The 24356-nt window shown below is 42.2% G+C and overlaps 1 protein-coding gene across 6 annotated transcripts in view; it reads right to left on the bottom strand.

Moving 5' to 3' along the window:
• Window positions 1–1986: 1986 nt before the first annotated feature.
• The window catches only part of LOC106573875 (dipeptidyl peptidase 9), a 39651-nt gene continuing 17281 nt past the window's right edge, over window positions 1987–24356 (bottom strand). For all 6 annotated transcript variants that reach the window (XM_014149297.3, XM_045697280.2, XM_014149298.3 and 3 more), the window contains 15 exons: window positions 19450–19560; window positions 18513–18641; window positions 15491–15552; window positions 15215–15315; window positions 14350–14527; window positions 13865–14024; window positions 13473–13552; window positions 13107–13259; window positions 12847–12982; window positions 7928–8073; window positions 7634–7780; window positions 7134–7286; window positions 6704–6846; window positions 6256–6367; window positions 1987–5930 (listed from right to left, as the gene is read on the bottom strand). In XM_014149297.3, the coding sequence (XP_014004772.1) occupies window positions 5838–5930; window positions 6256–6367; window positions 6704–6846; window positions 7134–7286; window positions 7634–7780; window positions 7928–8073; window positions 12847–12982; window positions 13107–13259; window positions 13473–13552; window positions 13865–14024; window positions 14350–14527; window positions 15215–15315; window positions 15491–15552; window positions 18513–18641; window positions 19450–19560 (1904 nt within the window). In that variant the 3' untranslated portion in view covers window positions 1987–5837. The remainder of the gene's footprint in view (window positions 5931–6255; window positions 6368–6703; window positions 6847–7133; window positions 7287–7633; window positions 7781–7927; window positions 8074–12846; window positions 12983–13106; window positions 13260–13472; window positions 13553–13864; window positions 14025–14349; window positions 14528–15214; window positions 15316–15490; window positions 15553–18512; window positions 18642–19449; window positions 19561–24356) is intronic.

Raw genomic sequence — 24356 nt, forward strand, 5'->3', positions numbered from 1 at the left:
CTTTGTCACTTCCCACAAGCCGGGTTGTGACAAAAACTCACTCGTTCTTATGTTTAATAAATGTATCGTATAGTGTGTGTGTGGCAGGCTTACAATGATGGTAAAAAACAACATTTCAGAGTGCGCGGACCTTGGTGTGGAGCTGGAGGTTGAATGTTTGGAGGGGTACGGGACTATAAAAAGTTTGGGAACCACTGCCCTAGACCATTATACAAGTTGCAACCAAAGAAGTTTAATGAATGGTTACTGATCAACGTGTATCATTTTTGCTGTTCCAGAGTTGGCCACCGACTGCCATGAGTTGTTCCTGAAAGGGGAGAGAAATAATGGAGTGTACGCCATCCAGCCTCGCAACTCTCAGCCCTTTGACGTCTTCTGTGAAATGACTGCTGGTGAGTGAAAGGGAAACTAAATCGCCTTGTTCTTGGTTGCTCTAAAACTTCTATATTGCCATTGGCTGGAATTTGTCCTGGCGGATACAGGCTTCTCCAAGAAAAGTTGCTTTGCACAGAGAAAACCCCATCAGCTGTGGAACAATTGGAACATTACTTGGCTAATTCCTTCTCTTCCCGTCTTTTCTTTTACAGAAGGTGGATGGACGGTCATCCAAAGACGGCAAGATTGATTCCAAAATTTCAAATCAATTATGGGAGGCCTATCAAAAAGGCTTTGGCAGCCTGAAAGGTGTTATTTCATTAGAGCAAATGTATATGGAAACCCTTTCAATACAGCCAATATTTATGTTTAAATAATGCACACATTCATGTGAATAATCTGGATTCTAATTCTCTTTTAGGCGAGTTTTGGCTGGGATTGGACAACATCCACACTCTGACCAAACAGGAAGAGCTCACACTGCTGGTGGAGCTGTCTGATTGGATGGGAGAGGCTCAGTCTGTGCAGTATACATTCCGATTGGATGGAGAAGAGAGTAACTACACCCTCTACCTCCCCGAGAGTTCATGTGATAAAGTGGAAAGTGGCGTAACCACCGGGCCCTCAGGTCTGTCCTTCTCCACTATTGACAGAGACAACGATCTGAACACAGACGTCAACTGTGCCAAGCAACTCAAGTATTTTAGTGTTTCTTGAACATTTTACTCTAAAAATTGCATATTTTTTAACCTCACTGAACTTCTTATCTAAAAGTATGTTCTCTAACAAGTGTCTGGTTTCCTCATAGGTGGCTGGTGGTTCAGCAACTGCGGCCAATTCATCCTGAATGGCAAGCACCCTAGAAAACTCAACATACTTCAAAGACGACAGCAAAGGAAGGAAGTGATATTTTGAAGACCAACCATGCCCTGAGGACCACTGTATTGAAGATTGCCCTAGCTCCAGTGGACCAGGTGGATCACGGTTATTATTAGACCTTCAGTATAAAAACAGTATACAAAAAGTGTACAATATTGAGCCTGTGAGTTTATGAACTTAATTTCCCACCGTCAACAAGATGTTAGCAGAACTACCATGAATTTTGTTGTTCATAACATCTGCTTTTGTGTAGCAATCTTGCACGAACATCCCATTCACTTTGGATCAATGTCATATTTCACTGTCTCAGTGGACACTAGTTCAATCACATCGCCTGATACATTGTAGCACTTTACACCCTTTGGAAGGGTCCAACTGTTTATTTTAGTTGTTATACTTTGTCTGTGGAATAATGTGAGAAACTCAACGTCATATTGTCACTTCTATACTTCCAATAGTAATATATTGTACATTAATATCCATTTTCAAAATGTTTTGAATGTAACTACTTCAAACAAAATATCTCAAAGAAATGTAAAAGTGACAGTTATATTTGCAATGGTTGATTGTTTGGGTGAAATGAGTCCTTAAATCTATTATGAATTATTTTGTCTGGATCCTGCAGGTTCATAGTTGTACTAGGAGGTTGTACTGAAGATGGCACACTCAAGATGGCACAAAGAATCATAAAACATATCACTCCCCTAGTGAAATAAATGACGATACAACCGGTTCACTTAAAATTACAGACACAACCACGCTTAGTATTCCAAGTTATAAATGAAGGGTTATCATGTCTCATTTGCATAAACGGCAAACGCCTCATAGAAACAGAACACAGTGCATAGAACATAAATAAAGACATCCTTACAATAAAGGCATAAGAATTCCAGGGGTTGTTTTTGTACCATATGACTGATAACGGAGTGCATTCGGAAAGTATTCAGACCCCTTGACTTTTTCCACATTTTGTTACGAAACAGCCTTATTCTTTTTTTACCCCCTTTTTCATGCTATCCAATTGCCATCTTGTCTCATCTCTGCAACTCCTCAACAGGCTCAGGCGAGGCGAAGGTCGAGTCACGCGTCCCCCAAAACAAACTGCCAAGCTGCGCTTCTTAACACCCGCTTGCTTAACCTGGATGTTAGCCACACAAAAAAAGTGAGAAACAAATCAAAATATATTTTATATTTCAGATTCTTGAAAGTAGCCACCCTTTGCCTTGATGACAGCTTTGCACACTCTTGGCATTCTCTCAACCAGCTTCATGAGGTAGTCAGCTGGAATGCATTTCAATTAAGCTCTTAAGGATCGGACCCTTTTTTTCAATTTTCGCCTAAAATAACATACCCAAATCTAACTGCTTGTAGCTCAGGACCTGGAGCAAGGATATGCATATTCTTGATACCATTTGAAAGGAAACACTGAAGTTTGTGGAAATGTGAAATTAATGTAAGAGAATATAACAGATCTGGTAAAAGATAATACAAAGAAAAGAACATGCGTGTGTCATCTTTGAAATGCAAGAGAAAAGGTCACAATGCATTAGTCCAGATTAGGCAAAATGTTGGCCACTAGATGGCAGCAGTGTATGTGCAAAGTTTTAGAGTGACCCAATGAACCATTGCATTTCTGTTCAAAATTATGTATCAAGTCCGCCCAAATGTGCCTAACTGGTTTATTGATACATTTTCAAGTTCATAACTGTGCACTCTCCTCAAACAATAGCATGGTATTCTTTCACTGAAATAGCTACTGTAAATTGGACAGTGCCGTTAGATTAACAAGAATGTAAGCTTTCTGCCCATATCAGATATGTCTATGTCCTGGGAAATTCTCTTGTTACTTACAACCTCATGCTAATCGCATAAGCCTATGTTATGAGGACCGCCACTAGAGAGGAAGATCCCAGAGTTACCTCTGCTGCAGAGGAAAGGTTCATTAGAGTTTCCAGCCTCAGAAATTGCAGCCCAAATAAATGCTTCACAGAGTTCAAGTAACAGACATCTCAACATCAACTATTCAGAGGGGACTGCTTTAATGAGTCCTTCATTGTCAAATTTCTGGAAAGAAACCACTACTAAAGGACACCAATAAGAAGAAGTAACTTGATAGGGCCAAGAAACACGAGCAATGGACATTAGACCGGTGGAAATCTGTCCTTTGGTGTGATGAGTCCAAATTTGAGCTTTTTGATTCCAACTGCCGTGTCAGAGTAGGTGAACGGATGATCTCTGCATGTGTGGTTCCACCGTGAAGCATGGAGGACGAGGTGTGATGGTGTTTTGCTGGTGACACTGATTTATTTTGAATTCAAGGCAAACTTAACCAGCATGACTACCACAGCATTCATAGCGATACGCCATCCCATCTGGTTTGCGCTTAGTGGGACAATCATTTGTTTTTCAACAGGACACTGACCTAACACACCTCCAGGCTGTGTAAGGGCTATTTGGCCAAGAAGGAGAGGGATGGAGTGCTGGCCTCCACAATCACCCAACCTCAATCCAATTGAGATGGTTTGGGATGAGTTGGACTGCAGAGTGAAGGAAAAGCAGCCAACAAGTGCTCAGCATATGTGGGAACCCCTTCAAGACTGTTGGAAAAGTATTCCAGGTGACTACCTCAAAGCTGGTTGAGAGAATACCAAGTGTGACCAAAGCTGTCATTAAGGCAAAGGGTGGCTCCTTTAAAGAATACCAAATATATTTTGATTTGTTTAACACTATAGGTTACTACATGATTCCATGTGTTATTTCATAGTTTTGATGTCTTCACTAATATTCTCCAATGCAGAAAATAGTAAAAAATAAAGAAAAACCCTTGAATGATTAGGTGTGTCCAAACTTTTGACTGGTACTGTAACTATTCAGACCCTTTACTCAGTACTTTGTTGAAGTAACTTTGGCAGCGATTACAGCATCAAGTCTTCTTGGGTATGACGCTACAAGCTTGGCACACCTGTATTTGGGCAGTTTCTCCTATTCTTCTCTGCAGATCCTCTCAAGCTCTGTCAGGTTGAATGGGGAGCGTCACTTCACAGTGGCCAGCTCTAGGAAGAGTCTAGGAAGAGTCTGGTGGTTCTAAACTTCCATTTAAAAACGCTGGAGGCCACTGTGTTCTTGGGGACTTTCAATGCTGCAGAAATGTTTTCGTACCATTCCCCAGATCTATGCCTTAACACAATCCTGTCTTGGAGCTCTACGGACAATTCTTTCAACATCATGGCTTGGTTTTTGCTCTGACATGCACTGTCAACTGTGGGACCTTGTATAGACAGGTGTGTGACTTTCCAAATCATGTCCAATCAATTGAATTTACCACAAGTGGACTCCAATCAAGTTGTAGAAACATCTCAAGGATGATCAATGGAAACATGATGCACCTGAGCTCAATTTCGAGTGTCATAGCAAAGGGTCTGAATACTAATGTAAGTAAGGTAACTGCTGTTTATTTTGAATAAATTGGCAAAAAAATTCTAAAAACCAAATTTTCCATTTGTCATTATGGGTATTGTGTCGACTGATGAGGGGGGGGAAAAAAAATAATCAATTTTAGAATAAGGCAGTAACGTTAAAAATGTGAATGGGTCTGAATACTTTCCGAATGCACTGTACATGTGACCCTATTGATACATTTAACATTGCGATTGAGATGAAAGTTTTCAAAAGCTAAAGAAGCCTGCGCCTTCTGAGGCGACAAGCTCAGCAAAGACTTGATCACTAGAGTGAAATGGCATTGGAGATAGTAGTCTTAATGACTTACTACATTTAGACACTCATTATAAAAGAAGAATTCCTAAAAATACTTTTTTTTATTTCAACACACACTTAAAATACCAGTTGCAGGTAGTGTGTGGTTTCCGTCCTCAGCGGCCACGCCATTTGGCTCACCACACAACACTGTAATCCACCATGACTTACAACAGCACAGTCCAAAGTATGAACAAACAAAACATTTACATTTTAGTCACTTGCAGACACTCTTATCCAGAGCGACTAACAGTATTGAGTCCATATATTTTCATACTGGTCCCCCTTGCTAACAGGGTGTGGCACAAAAATCCCAAATAAAAACAGAAAATCACTCCAAGATGCTAATGAGCTCTTTTTCTCAAAATGCTCAATGTTTGTTCTATATTTTCTACTTCTCTCCTTCTTTGCAGTCATTGTCCAGTTAAAAACTGACAGGTGACAACACTCTGCTCTTGGCGTGGGAAGGGGTTGGTAGCATGGGAGGGCTTCTCCAGGCTATTATAAAAAATCTCAGTTTTTAAGAGTAGGGTGAGGGATCAGATGCAAATGGCAGATAATGGGACACAGTGTGTTTGTCACAGGTGGCACCTTAATTGGGGAGGACCAGCTCATAGTAATGGATGGAACGGAATAAATGGAATGGTTTCAAATACATCAGACATGTTTGTTACCATTCCATTCACTCCATTCCAGCTATTATGACCAGTCCTCCACTCACCAGCCTCCTGTGGTATATGTGAAGGTGCATGGTGACATTGGGCAACGGGGGGGGGGGGGGGGGGGGGAGAAAGAGTGGGGAAGGGGCTCTGTTCATTCAACTGCAGCCCTCAGAGGTACTGCTGGAGGAAGTGCAGCAGCATAATCTCATAGTGCTCTCCAGACTCTGGGCAGCGGATGCTGTGTCTCTCGTTGGGGTAGATCTGAAGAGATGGAGACAAAGGAACAGATGGAGGAAAGAGAAAGCCCCCGGAAAGGAAGCACCCGTCTTCCTCATTTATAAAATGTTGCTTTTAATGTGCTCTGAAAAGAGGCCTTGAAAAATAAATGAGTCCCACACTTTTCTTTGTAGCGAATGCGTTTGTTTTCAGCAACATGTCAGCTAAAGCCTGGGGAAATGTTCCACTGCACATATTCAATTCTCTCATCATCGCTCGCCATTTTATACTATGAAGTTGAATGAACACTGCGTTGTAGGTCTGTGTAAGATGGGGCACATGTACACAACTAAACCCACTGCCCTCCTACCTGTAGCTGATACGGCTTCCCCGCACGGATCAGTTGAGACACCAGGAAGTTGGTGTGGAAAAAGTGCACATTCTCATCAAGGAATCCATGTAATATAAGTAACCGGTTAGGCCTGGGTAGGAAAACAAAATATAAAAGATTATCTCTAGAAAAGTAAAAAAACACATTTTAATTTCCCCTCGCATCAGAACTTATCCTGGTCCCAGATCTGTTCGTTATGTATAGCCAACTCCTATGGTCATTGTCATAAGAGTTGCCTATACAGCACAAACAGATCTGGGATCAGGCTAATCAAGCAAGTGTGTCCCATCAGGACCATATCAAAAACAAGTGACGAACAGTATTGCAGGACAGCTGCACTTTGGAGTCTCTTTACTGCTGCCTTTACGTATTGCCTGTGAAGCACCCTGAGGTTGACAGTAAACGGTAATGAATGGTGATGACTCACTCGCTGGGCAGCTTGTCTACGTGCAAGGCGACAGAACCGGCTTCGTATCCCTGCTGGTTGTTCTCAGGTAGGTCCATGTAGCGCTCCGTGTAACCGGTGTCGTAGGCCATCCACACCGTCACAGGGGCACCCGCTATGGCCACCTGGACCATACAAGGACAGCTCAAATCAACAACAGTAACCATATGTACAGTACAACCAGTCAAAACATGAATTTAACGCTCCAAGTTTTAGAGTCAATATTTTGAGCTTGTTGACTTAAACCAGGGCTGGGCCACATTAATACCCCTTCATGGTTCAAAGCCATAGAACTACACAGTCTGCCGTCACAATTAATTTCTTACACAGAATGCATGTAAGGTGAAGTTGTGACAGTCCAAAGAATAATCCCCTAAAGTTCTTCAGTGGAGACTTCGAACTTTCCTCTCACCTTGAAGACGTTGGGCCTGTGGACGAGGCCCATGAGGGAGAGGAAGCCGCCGTAAGACCAGCCGTGGATGGCCACGCGACTCAGGTCCACAAAAGTGTACTTTTCAGCCACGTACTGCAGCCCCTCCACCTGGTCCTCGATCTCCACCTGGCCCTGAGAACCACAAATGGGGAAAGCAATGTCACGACTGGCATGAAGGCAAACAGGAGAACACTTTTTTAAACATATTGAAATGGGGATGTACTATCTGGGCTGGTCCAATAAGAATGCCCTTTTTGCTACATTGTGCCTTACTGAACACAACTCTGGTAATACAGATTGATCACAAACTGGCAATGCAAGTCTTTTTTTTCCAATATCTCAGTGTTTCCCCTATATTAATTTAGCAGCGGCGCACTGCAAAAAAATTAAACGCTGCTGATAAAGAACTTAGGTGAAAGACTAACACCTACAACACTGGTGTATGGTTAGTAGAGACGTGAAGTTGTGTTACTGTTTACCATTTTGTTTTTCAGAGCCCCCTCGAACTTGAGGCCTCTCTGACAGGAGCCTCTCCCGTCAATGACCACGACGGCGTAGCCTAGTGACGCTAGCGTATTCAGCCTCAGGTACTTCACTCCTTTGTACGTGTTATTTACTAACTGCACCTGGAGCACACAAACCCCCCCTCAACATTAAAAACATATGAGATAAAACCTTTTAACATTATATTTTTTTTATATAACTAACCTTGAAATCCAAACTGTCACAAACAAGACTATATTACAGAATAAAACTATTTTTATTGAACAAACCTGGGGGCCTCCATACACAAAGAGGATTGTAGGGTGCTTCCTGCCAGGTACCAAGTTGTGTGGTTTGTACAACATGCCGTAGAGGTGGAACCCTGAATTCCCTGGGAAAGTAAAGATCTCTGGTGGGATGTAATCTCCTGGGCGCCCTGAGAAACAACATTAACACCAATATGAAGTCAAATGCATATCACTATCGAGGTCAACTGTAGATACTATAGCTGTTCATTCCATTGGGGGAGTAATTATTGCAAGGGCAGATTCTATTGATGTGACTGCCCTTGGGAAAGTGACTCATTCAACTATAAATAAGCAACATTGAATTTGCAGGGGCATTCTGTAGTCTCAACTTGTGAGTTAAGTGTGATGGCGACAGCGTGCTTATGGTAACAGTTCATTGATGTTTTGTAGTCAGAGGTGAAAAGCCAACAGAAGATTTCAATGCATTGACCCTAGTGATGGGGGGGGGGATACTTACATATTACAATATTATTTTGGACGATATTATAAAATTGATAGTTTCACACACACACACACACACACACAAAATATTCAGACCCCTTGACTTTTTCCACATTGTTAACTTAGCCTTATTCTAAAATGGATGAAACAGTCGCCCCCCCCGCCCCCCCAATCTATACACAATACTCCATAATGACAAAACAAAGCAAAAACAGGTTTATACATTTTTGCAAATGTATAAAAAAAAAAACAACAGAAATACCACATTTACATAAGAATTCAGACCCTTTACTAAGTACTTTGTTGAAGCACCTTTGGCAGCGATTACAGCATTGAGTCTTCTTGGCCCCTTTTCTCTCAATTTCCACCTGAATGACATGCCCAAAGTAAACTGCCTGTTGCTCAGGCCCTGAAGCCAGGATATGCATATAATTGGTACCATTGGAAAGAAAACACTGAAGTTTGTAGAAATGTTAAAATAATGTAGGAGAATATAACAATAGATATGGTAGGAGAAAATCCAAAGAAAAACCAACCAGAATCTTTTTGAGAGAGACCATCCTCTTACAATGGCAAGTATAAGGTCACACTGAAAATTAGCTTCCACAGGGTGTCAGCAGTCTATGTTCAAGGTTTCAGGCTTGTAACTTCAAAAACGAATAAGAAATATCAGTTTTAGTAGGACATAGTCTTGGAAATTCATGTTTGCGCATGCCATGAACACATTACGCATCTGCTAAACTTTTCTTCCTATTGAACATACTTCTTTCCGTAAGAAATATTAAAGTTTGATTACATTTAAGGGTATCTGAGGAGTAAATAGAAACGTATTTTGACTTGTTAAAACAAAGTTTAGGGGTAGATTTTCAAATTCCCTTCTCTGCAAGTTGAACACGTGGACTACTCAAATCGATGGCGCACACTAAAAACTGACTTTTTGGGATATAAAGAAGGATTTTATCTAACAAAACGACACTACATATTATAGATGGGACCCTTTGGTTGACAAATCAGATGAAGATTCTCAAAAAGTATGTGAATATTTAAATCGCTATTTGTGAATTTATGAAACCTGTGCCGGTGAGAAAATATTTTGATGTGGGGCGCCGCCCTCAATCGCATGGCATGTTTTCGCAGTAATAGCTACTGTAAATCAGACAGTGCAGTTAGATTAACAAGAATTTAAGCTTTCAACCAATATGACACTTATATGTGCCTAAATGCTTAATATCCAAAATGTTTATGATTATTTATTTGAATTGCGAGTCCTCCAGTTTCACTGGAAGTTGTCCTGCTAGCTGGACGCCTAGCCCTAAAAGGTTAGCCTTATTCTAAAATGGATTCAATTTTTTCCCCCCCTCATCAATCTACACACAATACCCCATAATGACAAAGCAAAGCAAAAACAGGTTTATAGACATTTTTGCAAATGTATTCCAAAAAAAATAAAAAAAACAGAAATATCACATTTACATAAGAATTCAGACCCTTTACAAAGTGCTTTGTTGAAGCACCTTTGGCAGCGATTACAGCGTCGAGTCTTCTAGGGTATGACGGTACAAGTTTGGCCCACCTGTATTTGGGGAGTTTCTCCCAATCTTCTCTGCAGATCCTCTCCATCTCTGTCAGGTTGGATGGGGAGCATTGCTGCACAGCTATTTTCAGGTCTCTCCAGAGATGTTAGATCAGGTTCAAGTCCAGGCTCTGGCTAGGCCACTCAAGGACATTCAGAGACTTGTCCCTGAAGCCACTCCTGAGTTGTCTTGGCTGTGTGCTTAGGGTCATTGTCCTGTTGGAAGGTAAACCTTCGCCCCAGTCTGAGGTCCTGAGCGCTGTGGAGCAGGTTTTCATCAACGATCTCTGGTATTTGCTCCGCTCATCTTTCCCTCAATCTTGACTAGTCTCCCAGTACCTGCTGCTGACGAACATCCCCACAGCATGATGCTGCCACCACCATGCTTATTTGCTTGACAATCACCGGCTGACAAAATTTTGTGACCGTCACAGACCTAGCCACCAACATGCTTCACCGTAGGGATGGTGCCAGGTTTCCTCCAGACGTGAATCTTGGCATTCAGGCCAAAGAGTTCAATCTTGGTTTCATCAGACCAGAGAATCTTGTTTCTCATGGTCTTAGAGTCTTTAGGTCCCTTTGGCAAACTCCAAGCGGCCTGTCATGTGCCTTTTACTGAGGACCGGCTTCAGTCTGGCCACTCTACCATAAAGGCCTGATTGGTAGGGTGCTGCAGAGATGGGATAATCTTCCAGAAGGACATCCATCTCCACAGAGGAACTCTGGAGCTCTGACAGCATGACCATCGGGTTCTTGGTCACCTCCCTGACCAAGACTCTTCTCCCCCAATTGCTCAGTTTGGGCGGGGCGTTAGCACTAGGAAGAGTCTTGGTGGTTCCAAACTTCTTCCACTTAAGAATGGAGGACACTGTGTTCTTGGGGACCTTCAATGCTGCAGAAATGTTTTGGTACCCTTCACCAGATCTGTGCCTCGACACAATCCTGTCTCGAAGCTATACGGTCATTTCCTTTGACCACATGGCTTGGTTTTCACTCTGAAATAAAAGGTGGGACCTTATATAGAAAGGTGTGTTAGGACACCTACTCATTCAAGGGTTTTTCTTTTTACTATTTTAGAATAATAGCGAGGACATCAAAACTATGAAATAACACATACGGAATAATGTAGTAAGCAAAAAAGTGTTAACAAATCAAAATATATTCTAGATTTGAGATTCTTCAAAGTAGCCACACTTTGCCTTGATAACAACTTTGCACACTCCTGGCATTCTCTCAGCTAGCTTCACCTGGAATGCTTTTCCAATAGTCTTGAAGGAGTTCCCACATATGCAGAGCACTTGTTGGCTGCTTTTCCTTCACTCTGTGGGGTCCAACTCCTCCCAAACCATCTCAATTGGGTTCAGGTCAGGTGACTGGATGCCAGGTTTACTGATGCAGCACTCCATCGCTCTCCTTATTGGGCAAATAGCCCTTACACAGCCTGAAGGTGTGTTGGGTTATTATCATGTTGAAAAACAAATGATAGTCCCACTAAGCGCAAACCAGATGGGATGGCGTATTGCTGCAGACTACTGTGGTAGCCATGCTGGTTAAGTGTGCTTTGAATTTTAAATAAATCACCAACAATGTCACCAGCAAAGCACCCCCACACCACCACCACCTCCTCCATGCTTCACGGTGGGAACCACACATGCAGAGATCATCCATTCACCACCTCTGCGTCTCACAAAGACACAGCGGTTGGAATCAACATTTTCAAATTTGGGCTAATCAGACCAAAGGAAATATTTCCACCAGCCTAATGTCCACTCATTGTGTTTCTTGGCCCAAGCAAGTCACTTCTTATTATTGGTGTCCTTTAGTAGTGGTTTCTTTGCAGCAATTCAACCATGAAGGCCTGATTCACGCAGTCTCCTCTGAACAGTTGATGAATCAGATGCGTCTGCTACTTGAACTCTGTAAACCATTTATTTAGGCTTGAATTACTGAGGCTGTAACTCCACTGAACTTATCCTCTGCAGCAGAGGTAACTCTGGGTCTTCCTTTCCTGTGTCAGTCCTCATGAGAGCCAGTTTCAACAAAGCGCTTGATGGTTTTTGTGACTGCACTTGAAGAAACTTTCAAAGTTCTTGAAATTTTCCAGATTGACTGACCTTCATGTCTTAAAGTAATGAAGGACTGTCGTTTCTCTTTGATTATTTGAGCTGTTCTTGCCATAATATGGACTTGGTCTATTACCAAATAGGGCCATCTTCTGTTTACCATCCCTACCTTGTCACAACACAACTGATTGACTCAAACAAATAAACTTAACCTGTTAATTGAAATGCATTCCAGGTGACTACCTCATGAAGCTGGTTGAGAGAAAGCCAAGAGTGTGCAAAGCTGTCATCAAGGTAAAGGTTGGCTACTTTGAAGAATCTCAAAATATATTTAGATTTGTTTGTTTGTTTGTTGTGTTATTTCATAGTTGATGTCTTCACTATTATTCTACAATGTAGAAAATAGTAAAAATAAAGAAAAAGCCTGGAATGAGTAGGTGTGTCCAAACTTTGGACTGGTAGACTGGATGCGTGTATGCATGTGTGTGTGTGCGTGTGTGTGTGCGTGTGTGCGTGTGTGCGTATACACACGCCAAAACTCTGGTATTATTCATCGTATAGCTTGTTCTCCATCTTTTTAAATAGTGAGCCAACATGTTTTCAGCACTTTTAATTCCATAACTGATCAAACTAATTTTCTCATGCTCTCTCGTCTTTCTGCAGCAGACATATAGTGAGCAATATGTTTGCAGCACTAAAATCGCAATAAAATTGCCGCATCGAACTGCAATACATATCGTATCGGCACCCAAGGATCGTTATAATATCGTACTGTGAGGTCCCTGGCAATTCCCAGCCCTAACTGACCCCCCTTTCTTACTCACCTGTGGCCTCCATCATGCTAGCCCAGAACTCAGGCTCTTTGTGCAGTGGGTCACTCTCTGGGCCCATCAGCTTGTAGATGTGGACGCAGGGAGGTGTGCTGACGTTACTGTAATGGCTGACAAACATGTCAAAATTCTACAGAGAGAGCAGAAACATAAACAGGTGACGTCAACTAAATCTTCAAAAAGCTAAAACCTCCAAGGTTAATTTCAAGGAAAAAAGAAGTTGCCAGAGCTTGTCGCTAAGGTAATGTACCTACCTGGCTTACGGAGCAGCTGTGGGAGAAGCCTGGCTTGGTCAGCCTGACCATGTCCCCCGGGGAGTCGTAGCTCACAGTGTATAGGTGATGCTCCAGGGGCGTGTCCCGCGTACCTTGGAAGTACACCAGCTGGGTAGCCTCGTTCACCCAGATCTGAGTTGGGAGGGAGGGGAGACAACTGTGATGACAGGGATGTTTTGCTTATGCCCATCACCTTTCTACTGTGATAGCTGATGAGCGGTGACAGAGGGCTGTGGCACAAAAAAATATATAAAAAAAATGGGGTGATTCCCATGCTCCCCACCTTAAAATGTTAAAACCCTTTAGGCATTCATTTTAGATAAGAGGTGTGTGTCTAGGGCTTACCTTGGAGCCATGTCTGGCCAACACCTCCCACTCCCCACTGGTTAACGTCACCTCTTCCTTAATCGGGCACTTAAAGTCCTCTGAAAGGAACAACCAGTAGACTAAATGAATTGATCACAGGTGGCTGGAGGCACCTTAACTGCAGAGGACATGCTCATAGTAATGGAACGGAATAAATGGAATGGTATCAAACAAACCAAACACGTGGTTTCCATGCATTTGATACCCATTCCATTCCAGACGCTATTATCAGCCGTCCTCCCCTCAGCAGCCTCCTGTGGAGCTGACCTCCCAAAACATTATCAGAAATAGATTTGGGAAGGTGCACCTCTATTCACATCTTTACCATTAATCCATAAATCAAACAGAGTATAAACAGTGTATTCTGCTACCCTCTGTCTGCATGTAGTCTCTGGTCCACTGGTAGCAGCCCTGTTGTAACAGCGTGGTGACTTTGTACAAATGGCAGAAGCCAGTTTTGGACTCGTTCACCCAGAGGAAGGTGATCTCATCATCGTTTGTTTGAATGAAAGGATAAAATATGTCATGGACCTGAAACAAAGAAAAGGCCTTGACATAACATGAGCCCTAGAAGAAAGAGCATTTGCTGGTTTCAAAGGTTAAGACTAAATCGTTTCATTTCAAAATGTATAATTGGAAGAGAATTTTAACTTAACATTCATGTAACTACAAATTAACCAATAAAAACTACAGTACGAGTAACAGCCATATCAAACAAAGGCATGCAACTACAATTTCGTGCAAATCAGGGCAATGCAAGCAGCAAGGATGATTTCTATTACATATTGAGTTCCATGCTTAGATCTCAAGTCAAAATCTAGGCCTTAGAGCCGAAGCCAGAGTTATTTTAACTCACGTTGATCCAGATGTCAGTGATCTCCTCGTAGATGATGAAGGGGTGGACCCCCTCTGGCACAGCCTCCACACTCTCCTCCCGTTGAGCCTGGTCCTGGGTTACAGGGATGAACAGGGCCGGGGGCAGCAGGACCAACTGGAGCCTCTGTTGACTCCTGTCCAGCAGTACCGCCCATGCACTGCACAGAGGAGTAGTGGGTTGTCAGGGTCAAATAATTAGCCTCATAAATTCCATATTTCCTAGTTGATGTAGAGAAAGGCGGCCTTGAAATTGAAAGGGTATATATACTATTTTAATTAAATGGAAAATCATTTGTTACGGTATATCCGAATTTCAAATCAAAGTTACTGTAGCTGGCTAACTTTTTGGTCATGCTCTGTGATATACCCCTCTGGAGAGAAGAGATGGGTGCTGTTCAACAGAACCAGCCCGCATAACCAGCCCGCATTAAGATTGATTTGCTATTGGTTTCTGGATGCGGTGACGTTTGCCTTATCGGAGACCTCAACACAACTGTCGCCCACCAGGAGTGGCTAACTTGCCATTTCAGCCCAGCCGGTAGCACAATGGTGTGAGGACTAGTCCAGATTGCTGGTGAGTGTGGGATGGAATAGAACTTTAGGTGGTGTTGACCTACGTAACACGATCGGGCTGTCATTGTAAATATACATTTGTTCTTAACTGACTCGCCTGGTTAAATAAAAAAAATATCTGAGATGAAACCATAAGGCTTGGTGCAGTTTGCATATTTACAAGGACTTTACTCAATGATAGGAACAATTACACCTTTACAACACAGATATAATCCGCTCCACGGCATAGATAGCTTTGCTTAGTTGTGTCTGTTCCAGTCTTTTGAACTCACTATTTGCCGTCTTTTGTCCAGCCGGCGCGGGCGATGTACTCGACCCCAGGGAAAAGGGTGGTAAAAGGCAGGACCAGCTCCTTGTCCTGGGTGCTTACAATCTAATGATAACAAGGACTCATAAGAATAGGCAGATAGGCATTGAAGGACATAGAGACATACGGAACACATAAAAGACCACAAAAAGGGAACAGAAGGCAACATTCAAGTAGACATGCAGAATACAAAGACAGACCAATACAGTTCAAAACCATGAGAACTTTAAGAAGTTCTTACTCTGCCAAGGTGGTCGGTTCTGATTTCTACCAGTTTGAAAGTAATTTGAGGATTCTTACTCCCTGAAAAGAAAAATGGAGAGGAGGGCAATACAAGTTAACCATCTTACATATCACGTCTTGTCTGGCACTCCTGTCTAATAGCTCAAGTTACTCAAATGTACAGTACCAGACACACCTACTCATTCAAGGGTTTTGATTTATTTTTACTCTTTTCTACATTGTAGAATAATAGTGAAGACATCAACACTATGAAATAACACATATGGAATCATGTAGTAACCAAAAAAAGTATTAAACAAAGTAGCCACCCTTTGCCTTGACAGCTTTGCACACTGTTGGCATTCTCTCAACCAGCATTTCAATTAACAGGTACGCCTAGTTAAAAGTTAATGTGTGGAATTTCTTTCCTTCTTAATGCATTTGAGCCAATCAGTTGTGTGGTGACAAGATAGGGGTGGTATACAGAAGAAAGCCCTATTTGGTAAAAGACCAAGTTCATATTACGGCAAGAACAGCTCAAATAAGCAAAGAAAAGTGACAGTCCATCATTACTTTAAGACATGAAGGTCAGTCAATACTGAACATTTCAATAACTTTGAAAGTATCTTCAAGTGCAGTCGCAAAAACCATCAAGCGCTATGATGAAACTGGCTCTCATGAGGACCGACATAGGAATGGAAGACCCCAGAGTTACTTCTGCTGCAGAGGATAAGTTCATTAGAGTTACGAGCCACAGAAATTGCAGCCCAAATAAATGCTTCAGAGTTCAAGTAACAGACACATCTCAACCTCAACTGTTCAGAGGAGACTGCATGAATCAGGCCTTCGTGGTTGAATTGCTGCAAAGAAACAACTACTACTAGGACACCAATAACATTTGCGCTGGATGAGTCCAAATTTGAGAATTTTGGTTCCAACCGCCGTGTCTTTGTGAGACGCAGAGTAGGTGAACAGATGATCTCTGCATGTGTGGTTCCCACTGTGAAGCATGGAGGTGGTGTGATGGTACTTTGCTGGTGACACTATCTGTGATTTATTTAGAATTCAAGGCACACTTAACCAACATGGCTACCACAGCATTCTGCAGTGAATTGGTTTGTTAAATGTGATATGCCATGTGTAATATCAATTTGTATAGTTTACTTAGCTACTTGAGTCATCTCTCTCTGCTCTTTCTCTCCGTGCCACTAGCCACGCCCCCTGTCACTCAAGGAGCGCATTTGATGTTCCTCAACCACGACACACTTGCGTTCAGTCTGCATGGTCAATGCAGCACATACAACAATGTTGATGATGACAACAATGCCGTTTTCACTTTGCAGCTTAATATAAATCCACTAGCATTCTATAATGACACAATTAGTTTGTGTTTACTACATCAGCAAAATGCTAGTTTGTCTTTACTTAACAAGTTGCCCTGAATCTTGTGAGACGCTAATTGTTAGCAGCCAGCAGCTTAGCAGCCGGCAGCTTAGCAGCCGGCAGCTTAGCAGCCGGCAGCTTAGCAGCCGGCAGCTTAGCAGCTAGCTAGTGAGATGTACTGAGTAAGAGCAAATGTAGCTAGCTAATACGGCCTGATAATACCAGTTATGGTGTAGACCTAAATCAGCATGTTTGTGCAACAGTATCTTACAAATCAAAGAGGAATATGCAAAGCAAGAATATGTTAGCTACATGAAGTAGCTAAGAGAAAACATGCAATGTATTCAAAGCTTATAAGGTCCCCTAGAAACAGTTATAAACACTTTGGTTCCTACCCTGTCAAAATAACTCCTCCCCGGCATTTTAATTTGTCGTCATCTCAAACACTGTATTCAAAGTGCACACTATTATATTCTAACTATAGAATTAGAAAATACATTCTATTTCCATGATTCCAACAGTTTTGCTCTACTTCTCAAGTCAAATCGCAATTGGTAAAAAATAAGTCCTAGATTATTTGCCCATATCGTGCAGCCCTACATGGCAGTGTGGAAATTCTGATTTTTAATGCTTAGCAGGACAGGAAAATGGTCCAATTCACGCACTTGTCAAGAGAACATCCCTGCTCATCTACTGCCTCTGATCTGGAGGACTCACTAAACACAAATGCTTTGTTTGTAAATTATGTCTGAGTGTTGGTGTACCCCTGACTATCCGTAAATTTAAAAAAAACAAGAAAATGGTGCCATCTGGTTTGCTTAATATAAGGAATTTGATACTTAGGTACATTTGATCAATTACATTTACTTTTGATACTTAAGTATATTTAAAAACAAATATTTTTACTCAAGTAGTATTTTACTGGGTGACTCACTTTTACTTGTGTCATTTTCTATTAAGGTACCTTTACTTTTACTCAAGTATGACAATTGGGTACTCTTTCCACCACTGCAATTAAGTGCAGGAAATGCAGAAATGATAAGTGCTGAAATTTGTTTTGGTTGAAGTTGAATTGAACAGTATAAAACAATAAGAATGGAGAAAGACTTGTTGAAATCACTTAGAATGTATGTGCTGCCACCCTAGGATCATGTAGAACTTTTACTTTTCAAAAACAAAAAAATACCATCAAATACCATGATATAATATTTTGGCCATATCGCCCAGCCCTAGCTCAGCATATATGGGAACTCCTTCAATACTGTTGGAAAAGCAATCCAGGTGAAGCTGGTTAAGAGAATGCAAGGCTGTCATCAAGGCAAAGGGTGGCTACTTTGAAGAATCTAAAATATATTGATTTGTTTAACACTTTTTAGCTTAATACATGATTCCATATGTTATTTCATAGTTTTGATGTCTTTACTGTTATTGTACAATGTAGGAAATAATACAAATCAAGAAAAACCCTTGAATGAGTAGGTGTCTGCAAACTTTTGACTGGTACTGTATATTGAAGTATAAAATCCAACTCTGCCTAGCCACAATAGTCACATGGAAAATATAGATAGTAGCCAATACAGTTCAATAAAAAGTTATGAATCAGTACTACTAATACTTAAAAAAGGCCATTTGGGGTGGGGATGAGGGTGAGAGCGGACCTGTGCGGGGGTATCTGTAAACATCAGCCTTGCGCTCCTCCAGGGCTGGGGAGGGAACGTGAATTAACTCCACCTCTGACTCATCCACCTCCTCATACAGTAACTGGAGGGTCTTCCCCCCATCTGGGTCTGAAAGAGAAACTTATTGAGTTGGCCATTTTATTCAAAAGCAAGTATGTCCTAAAGTACTACTTAAGTAGTTTTTTGGGTATCTGTACTTTACTATTTATATTTTTGCAACTTTTACTTCACTACATTCCTAAAGAAAATAATGTACTTTTTACTCCATACATTATCCCTGACACCCAAAAGTACTTGAATGCTTAGCAAAACAGGAAAATGGTCTAATTCACACACTTATCAAGAGAGCATCCCTGGTCATCACTACTGCTTCTGATCTGGCACTTACTAAACACATGCTTCGTTTGTAAATTATGTCTGAGTTTTGGAATGTGCCCCTAGCTAATGTGCCCCTAGCTATTTGCTTAATAAAGACATTTGAAATGTTTTGTACTTTTGATACTTAACTATATTTTAACAATTACATTTACTTAACTATATTTAAAACCAAATACTTTTAGACTTTTACTCAAGTAGTATTTTACTGGGTGACTAACTTTTACTTCAGTCATTTTCCATTAAGGCATTAAGGCATCTTTACTTCTATCCAAGTATGACAATTGGGTACTTTTTCCACCACTATGTGCTTTGTGACTGAGTGGCCTAACCTTGTTGAATTTGTCTTCAACAATCCAGTAAGATTTAACTAACCTTTGTTAAAATTATTAAACTTAAAGTAGTAATGAAAAACAAAATGCATTTTATTGATAAGATAAAGAGAAATCAGGAGTCCCTGTTCAGTCAAAAGCTACATCTCTGGTAGAGGGAAAGGAAACATAAGGACAAGGATCACAAAAACCATCCAGAAAAGACTAACCTTCAGGAGCAGCTGGCGACCACCAGTAGCCCGTGAAGCGGTCAAACTCCTCCTGGATTACAAAGGTGGCAATGCCTGCAGACTTGGGGTCCTCCTTCACGTTATTCAGCCCTAAGAAAGGTAGAGAAGGATGCACGGTCAGGAGACAGCTCTCTGCTTTCCATTTTACGTTAAAAGATGATGCCCTTTCATGAACAAAACTTAAATTAAAAGATTAAAATAGGTCAACACTACAGGATACTTTTTAAAGAAAACTCTTGCTAGTATATTCGCACATTATATATATATATAACATTACATTACTCAAAAAAATAAAGGGAACACTAAAATAACACATCCTAGATCTGAATGAATGAAATAATGTTATTAAATACTTTTTTCTTTACACAAAAATAATCAATGGAAATCCAATTTATCAACCCATGGAGGTCTGGATTTGGAGTCACACTCAAAATTAAAGTGGAAACCACACTACAGGCTGATCCAACTTTGATGTAATGTCCTTAAAACAAGTCAAAATGAGGCTCAGTAGTGTGTGTGGCCTCCACGTGCCTGTATGACCTCCCTACAATGCCTGGGCATGCTCCTGATGAGGTGGCGGATGGTCTCCTGAGGGATCTCCTCCCAGACCTGGACTAAAGCATCCGCCAACTCCTGGACAGTCTGTGGTGCAACGTGGCGTTGGTGGATGGAGCGAGACATGATGTCCCAGATGTGCTCAATTGGATTCAGGTCTGGGGAACGGGCGGGGCGGGCCAGTCCATAGCATCAATGCCTTCTTCTTGCAGGAACTGCTGACACACTCCAGCCACATGAGGTCTAGCATTGTCTTGCATTAGGAGGAACCCAGGGCCAACCGCACCAGCATAAGGTCTCACAAGGGGTCTGAGGATCTCATCTCGGTACCAAAAGTGCAGTCAGGCTACCTCTGGCGAGCACATGGAGGGCTGTGTTGCCCCCCAAAGAAATGCCACCCCACACCATGACTGACCCACCGCCAAACCGGTCATGCTGGAGGATGTTGCAGGCAGCAGAATGTTCTCCACGGCGTCTCCAGACTCTGTCACGTCTGTCACATGTGCTCAGTGTGAACCTGCTTTCATCTGTGAAGAGCACAGGGCGCGAGTGGCGAATTTGCCAATCTTGGTGTTCTCTGGCAAATGCCAAACGTCCTGCACGGTGTTGGGCTGTAAGCACAACCCCCACCTGTGGACATCGGGCCCTGGGAGTCTGTTTCTGACTGTTTGAGCAGACACATGAACATTTGTGGCCTGCTGGAGGTCATTTTGCAGGGCTCTGGCAGTGCTTCTCCTGCTCCTCCTTGCACAAAGGCGGAGGTAGTGGTCCTGCTGCTGGGTTGTTGCCCTCCTACGGCCTCCTCCACGTCTCCTGATGTACTGGCCTGTCTCCTGGTAGCGCCTCCATGCTCTGGACACTACGCTGACAGACACAGCAAACCTTCTTGCCACAGCTCGCATTGATGTGCCATCTTGGATGAGCTGCAGTACCTGAGCCACTTGTGTGGGTTGTAGACTCCGTCTCATGCTACCACTAGAGTGAAAGCACCGCCAGCATTCAAAAGTGACCAAAACATCAGCCAGGAAGCATAGGAACTGAGAAGTGGTCTGTGGTCACCATCTGCAGAACCACTCCTTTATTGGGGGTGTCTTGCTAATTGCCTATAATTTCCACCTGTTGACTATTCCATTTGCACAACAGCATGTGAAATTTATTGTCAATCAGTGTTGCTTCCTAAGTGGACAGTTTGATTTCACAGAAGTGTGATTGACTTGGAGTTACATTGTGTTGTTTAAGTGTTCCCTTTATTTTTTTGAGCGGTGTTTATAATCTTTTTTTTACCTTTAACTTAAGAAAGTCTGTTAAGAACAAATTCTTATTTTCAATGACGGCCAAGGAACAGTGGGTTAACTGTCTTGTTCAGGGTCAGAACGATAGAATTGTACTTTGTCAGCTCGGGGATTCGATCTTGCAACCTTTCAGTTACTAGTCCAACGCTCTAACCACTAGGCTACCTGCCGCCCCATATGATTAAAATGTAATGCAAATGAAATGCAGGCCTGTATGCATCTTCGGTATTAACCCAAAAGAGCACCCTTTCAGATACATTGAAGAGCGTGCATTCAACGGAAATCTATTCAATTGAGAAATAACAACTCTGAAAGCTGACCAGCATCAGTCTCAAAATAGTTTGCTTGTTTAGTAGCATGCCAACCTTTATGGCTGTAGGAAAGTCTCTCCTCCTAATTTTTTTAAGTTCTAATGTTACTGTTCCCACTACAACAAAAATACATGTAATTTTGTTCTTGAAACAGTTAATTGAAATACTGTACAATTCCATTAATTCCTAAGGAGGACTGCTTCTTCTGGGGAGTGCCAATACAGCGGACCGGTATACAGTGGTCATCAAACAGTCGATGGCGATATATTGGTCGATCTCCAAGCACTAGCGGTTCTGGGGGGGGGGGGGGGGGGGCAGTGCCCCTGTGACAACAATTTTGGACACCCTTGTGGCCCCCCTAAATGTGGAGTATGAAATAATTTTTACATAACTAATGCCTGCAATGCAGTGAAGAAAACGATATGACAACAGTACAACTGGCCCCAGCTTGGCCCCCCCAGTTGAAATGGTCTAGAACCGCCACTGTCTCCAAGAAATTCCTCGTAAATTCACTCTGGGGAGCCAGAGTGCGCGTCCGTAAATTGTAAATTCAGAGCGCTTCGCTCTGGAAGTGTTCAGAGCGCACACCGGACGCTCTGGCCGAGGAGTAGAGTTGATCCGAGCGTTCTGACCACACAATGGCAGTCAAGCACCCAGGCTAACGGGCTAACGTTGGCTTGCTACTTCCAGACACAAATGAGAGAACACCTCACTGACCATTTTTCACACCCTAGCACAGCTGGTTAGGCTGTTCTCATGTTATCCAGAGCGTTGGTGACTAACTGTGCTGCTGGCAACAATTTAAATACGTTTTTTTGCCAACGTTTACCGGCACCAGTCATATTCATCGGTTGCTGAGCGTTCGTAAATTAATCCGTTATTCTGCGCACTGGCACACTCAAGACGAGACTGCTCTGAAATCGGAGTAGATAGCCAGAGCGAATTTACAAATGCGCCCCTAGTCAATCACCAAAAGTTTCTGTAAAAACCTATTCGTTTCGCGCTGTTGTCCGTATATATGCCTACTGTTGGCCAATCAGATAGCTCGGATCACCGTGTCTGCACAGTTTCCTCGAGCCATAGACAGGGGCAGTGCCCCTGTGACAACAATGTTGGACCCCCTTGTGGCCCCCCTAAATGTGGAGTATGAAATAATTTTTACGTAACACATTTTTGCTATTGTTCTTTTTTACATCCGTTATTAGACAGTGGCAACGCGGAACACTAATGATTATGAACATGTTCTTTTGCCTGCTAATGCCTGCAATGCATCGAAGAAAACGATATGACAAGAATAACGTCTAATGTAACTGGTCCCTCTAACAGTACAACTGGCCCCAGCTTGGCCCCCCCAGTTGAAATGGTCTAGAAGGGACACTGGCCATAGACTGTAAAAACAAACCTCAAAGTAAAGCAAAGTTGATACTGTGAGCAGGGCCGAATTAACGCAGTGGTTTACCGGGGCTAATGCCGCTGGGCCCAGGCCCGTGTGGGGCCCAAGAGGAAGCAAAACAAAATAAGTAAAACATGTAATATTACGTATATATATATATTTTTTTTTACTGCAACAACCAACCACAGGACTCAGCAGCCTGCTCTCAATGAGTTTAGAAAGCCTGCTGATGCCTGCTGCCGCTCTGCTAATCATCAGATGGGAGAGGAGAGATGGTAGTGGGCCCACGTGGGTAACTGGGAGGCTCTGCTTTGAATGGGTAACTGAATCATAAAAAACATCTACTGCAAAATAAATAAATGCAACTGGTCAATTGTGTGAGTCATGTGTCTTTCATATTCCAATCAGAAAGCTGTTACCAAATATGGCATGACATGTACTCGGTTACAAAGATCTTGCTAGCTAGCCTGCCTACTGAAAATGATGGGAAAAAGTGAGTGGCCTATGTGGGGCCAAGAAAATAAAATTACAGATAAGAAAGCGGCAGGACCAAGAACTTCAACCAAAAAATACCCAAACTGACTGGTTCTTTTTCTGCACAACACAAAGGACAACCAAACGCCTGAAATCAAGCATAGGAGAGATCAACCGGTGCTGCACATGCAGTTGAAGTCGGAAGTTTACATACAACTTAGCCAAATTCATTTAAACGCCGTTTTTCACAATTCCTGACATTTAATCCTAGTAAAAATTCCCTGTTTTAGGTCAGTTAGGATCACCACTTTATTTTAAGAATGTGAAATGTGAGAATAATAGTAGAGAGAATTATTTATTTCAGCTTTTATTTCTTTCATCACATTCCAGTGGGTCAGAAGTTTACATACACTCAATTATTATTTGGTAGCATTGCCTTCAAATTGTTTAACTTGGGTCAACGTTTTGGGTAGCCTTCCACAAGCTTCCCACAATAAGTTGGGTGAATTTTGTCCATTCCTCCTGACAGAGCTGGTGTAACAGTAAGGTTTGTAGGCCTCCTTGCTCGCACACACTTTTTCAGTTCTGCCAACAAATTTTCTATAGGCTTGAGGTCAGGGCTTTGTGATGGCCACTCCAATACCTCAACGTTGTTGTCCTTAAGTCATTTTGCCACAACTTTGGAAGTATGCTTGGGGTCATTGTCCATTGGAAGGCCTATTTGCGACCAAGCTTTAACTCCTGACTGATGTCTTGAGATGTTGCTTCAATATATCCACAATTTTCCTTCTCATGATGCCATCTATTTTGTGAAGTGCACCAGTGCCTCCTGAAGCAAAGCACCCCCACAACATGACGCTG

The sequence above is a fragment of the Salmo salar genome, chromosome 16 (genome assembly GCF_965601325.2).
Source record: "Salmo salar chromosome 16, fSalSal1, whole genome shotgun sequence".
In the NCBI taxonomy this organism is placed as follows: domain Eukaryota; kingdom Metazoa; phylum Chordata; class Actinopteri; order Salmoniformes; family Salmonidae; genus Salmo; species Salmo salar.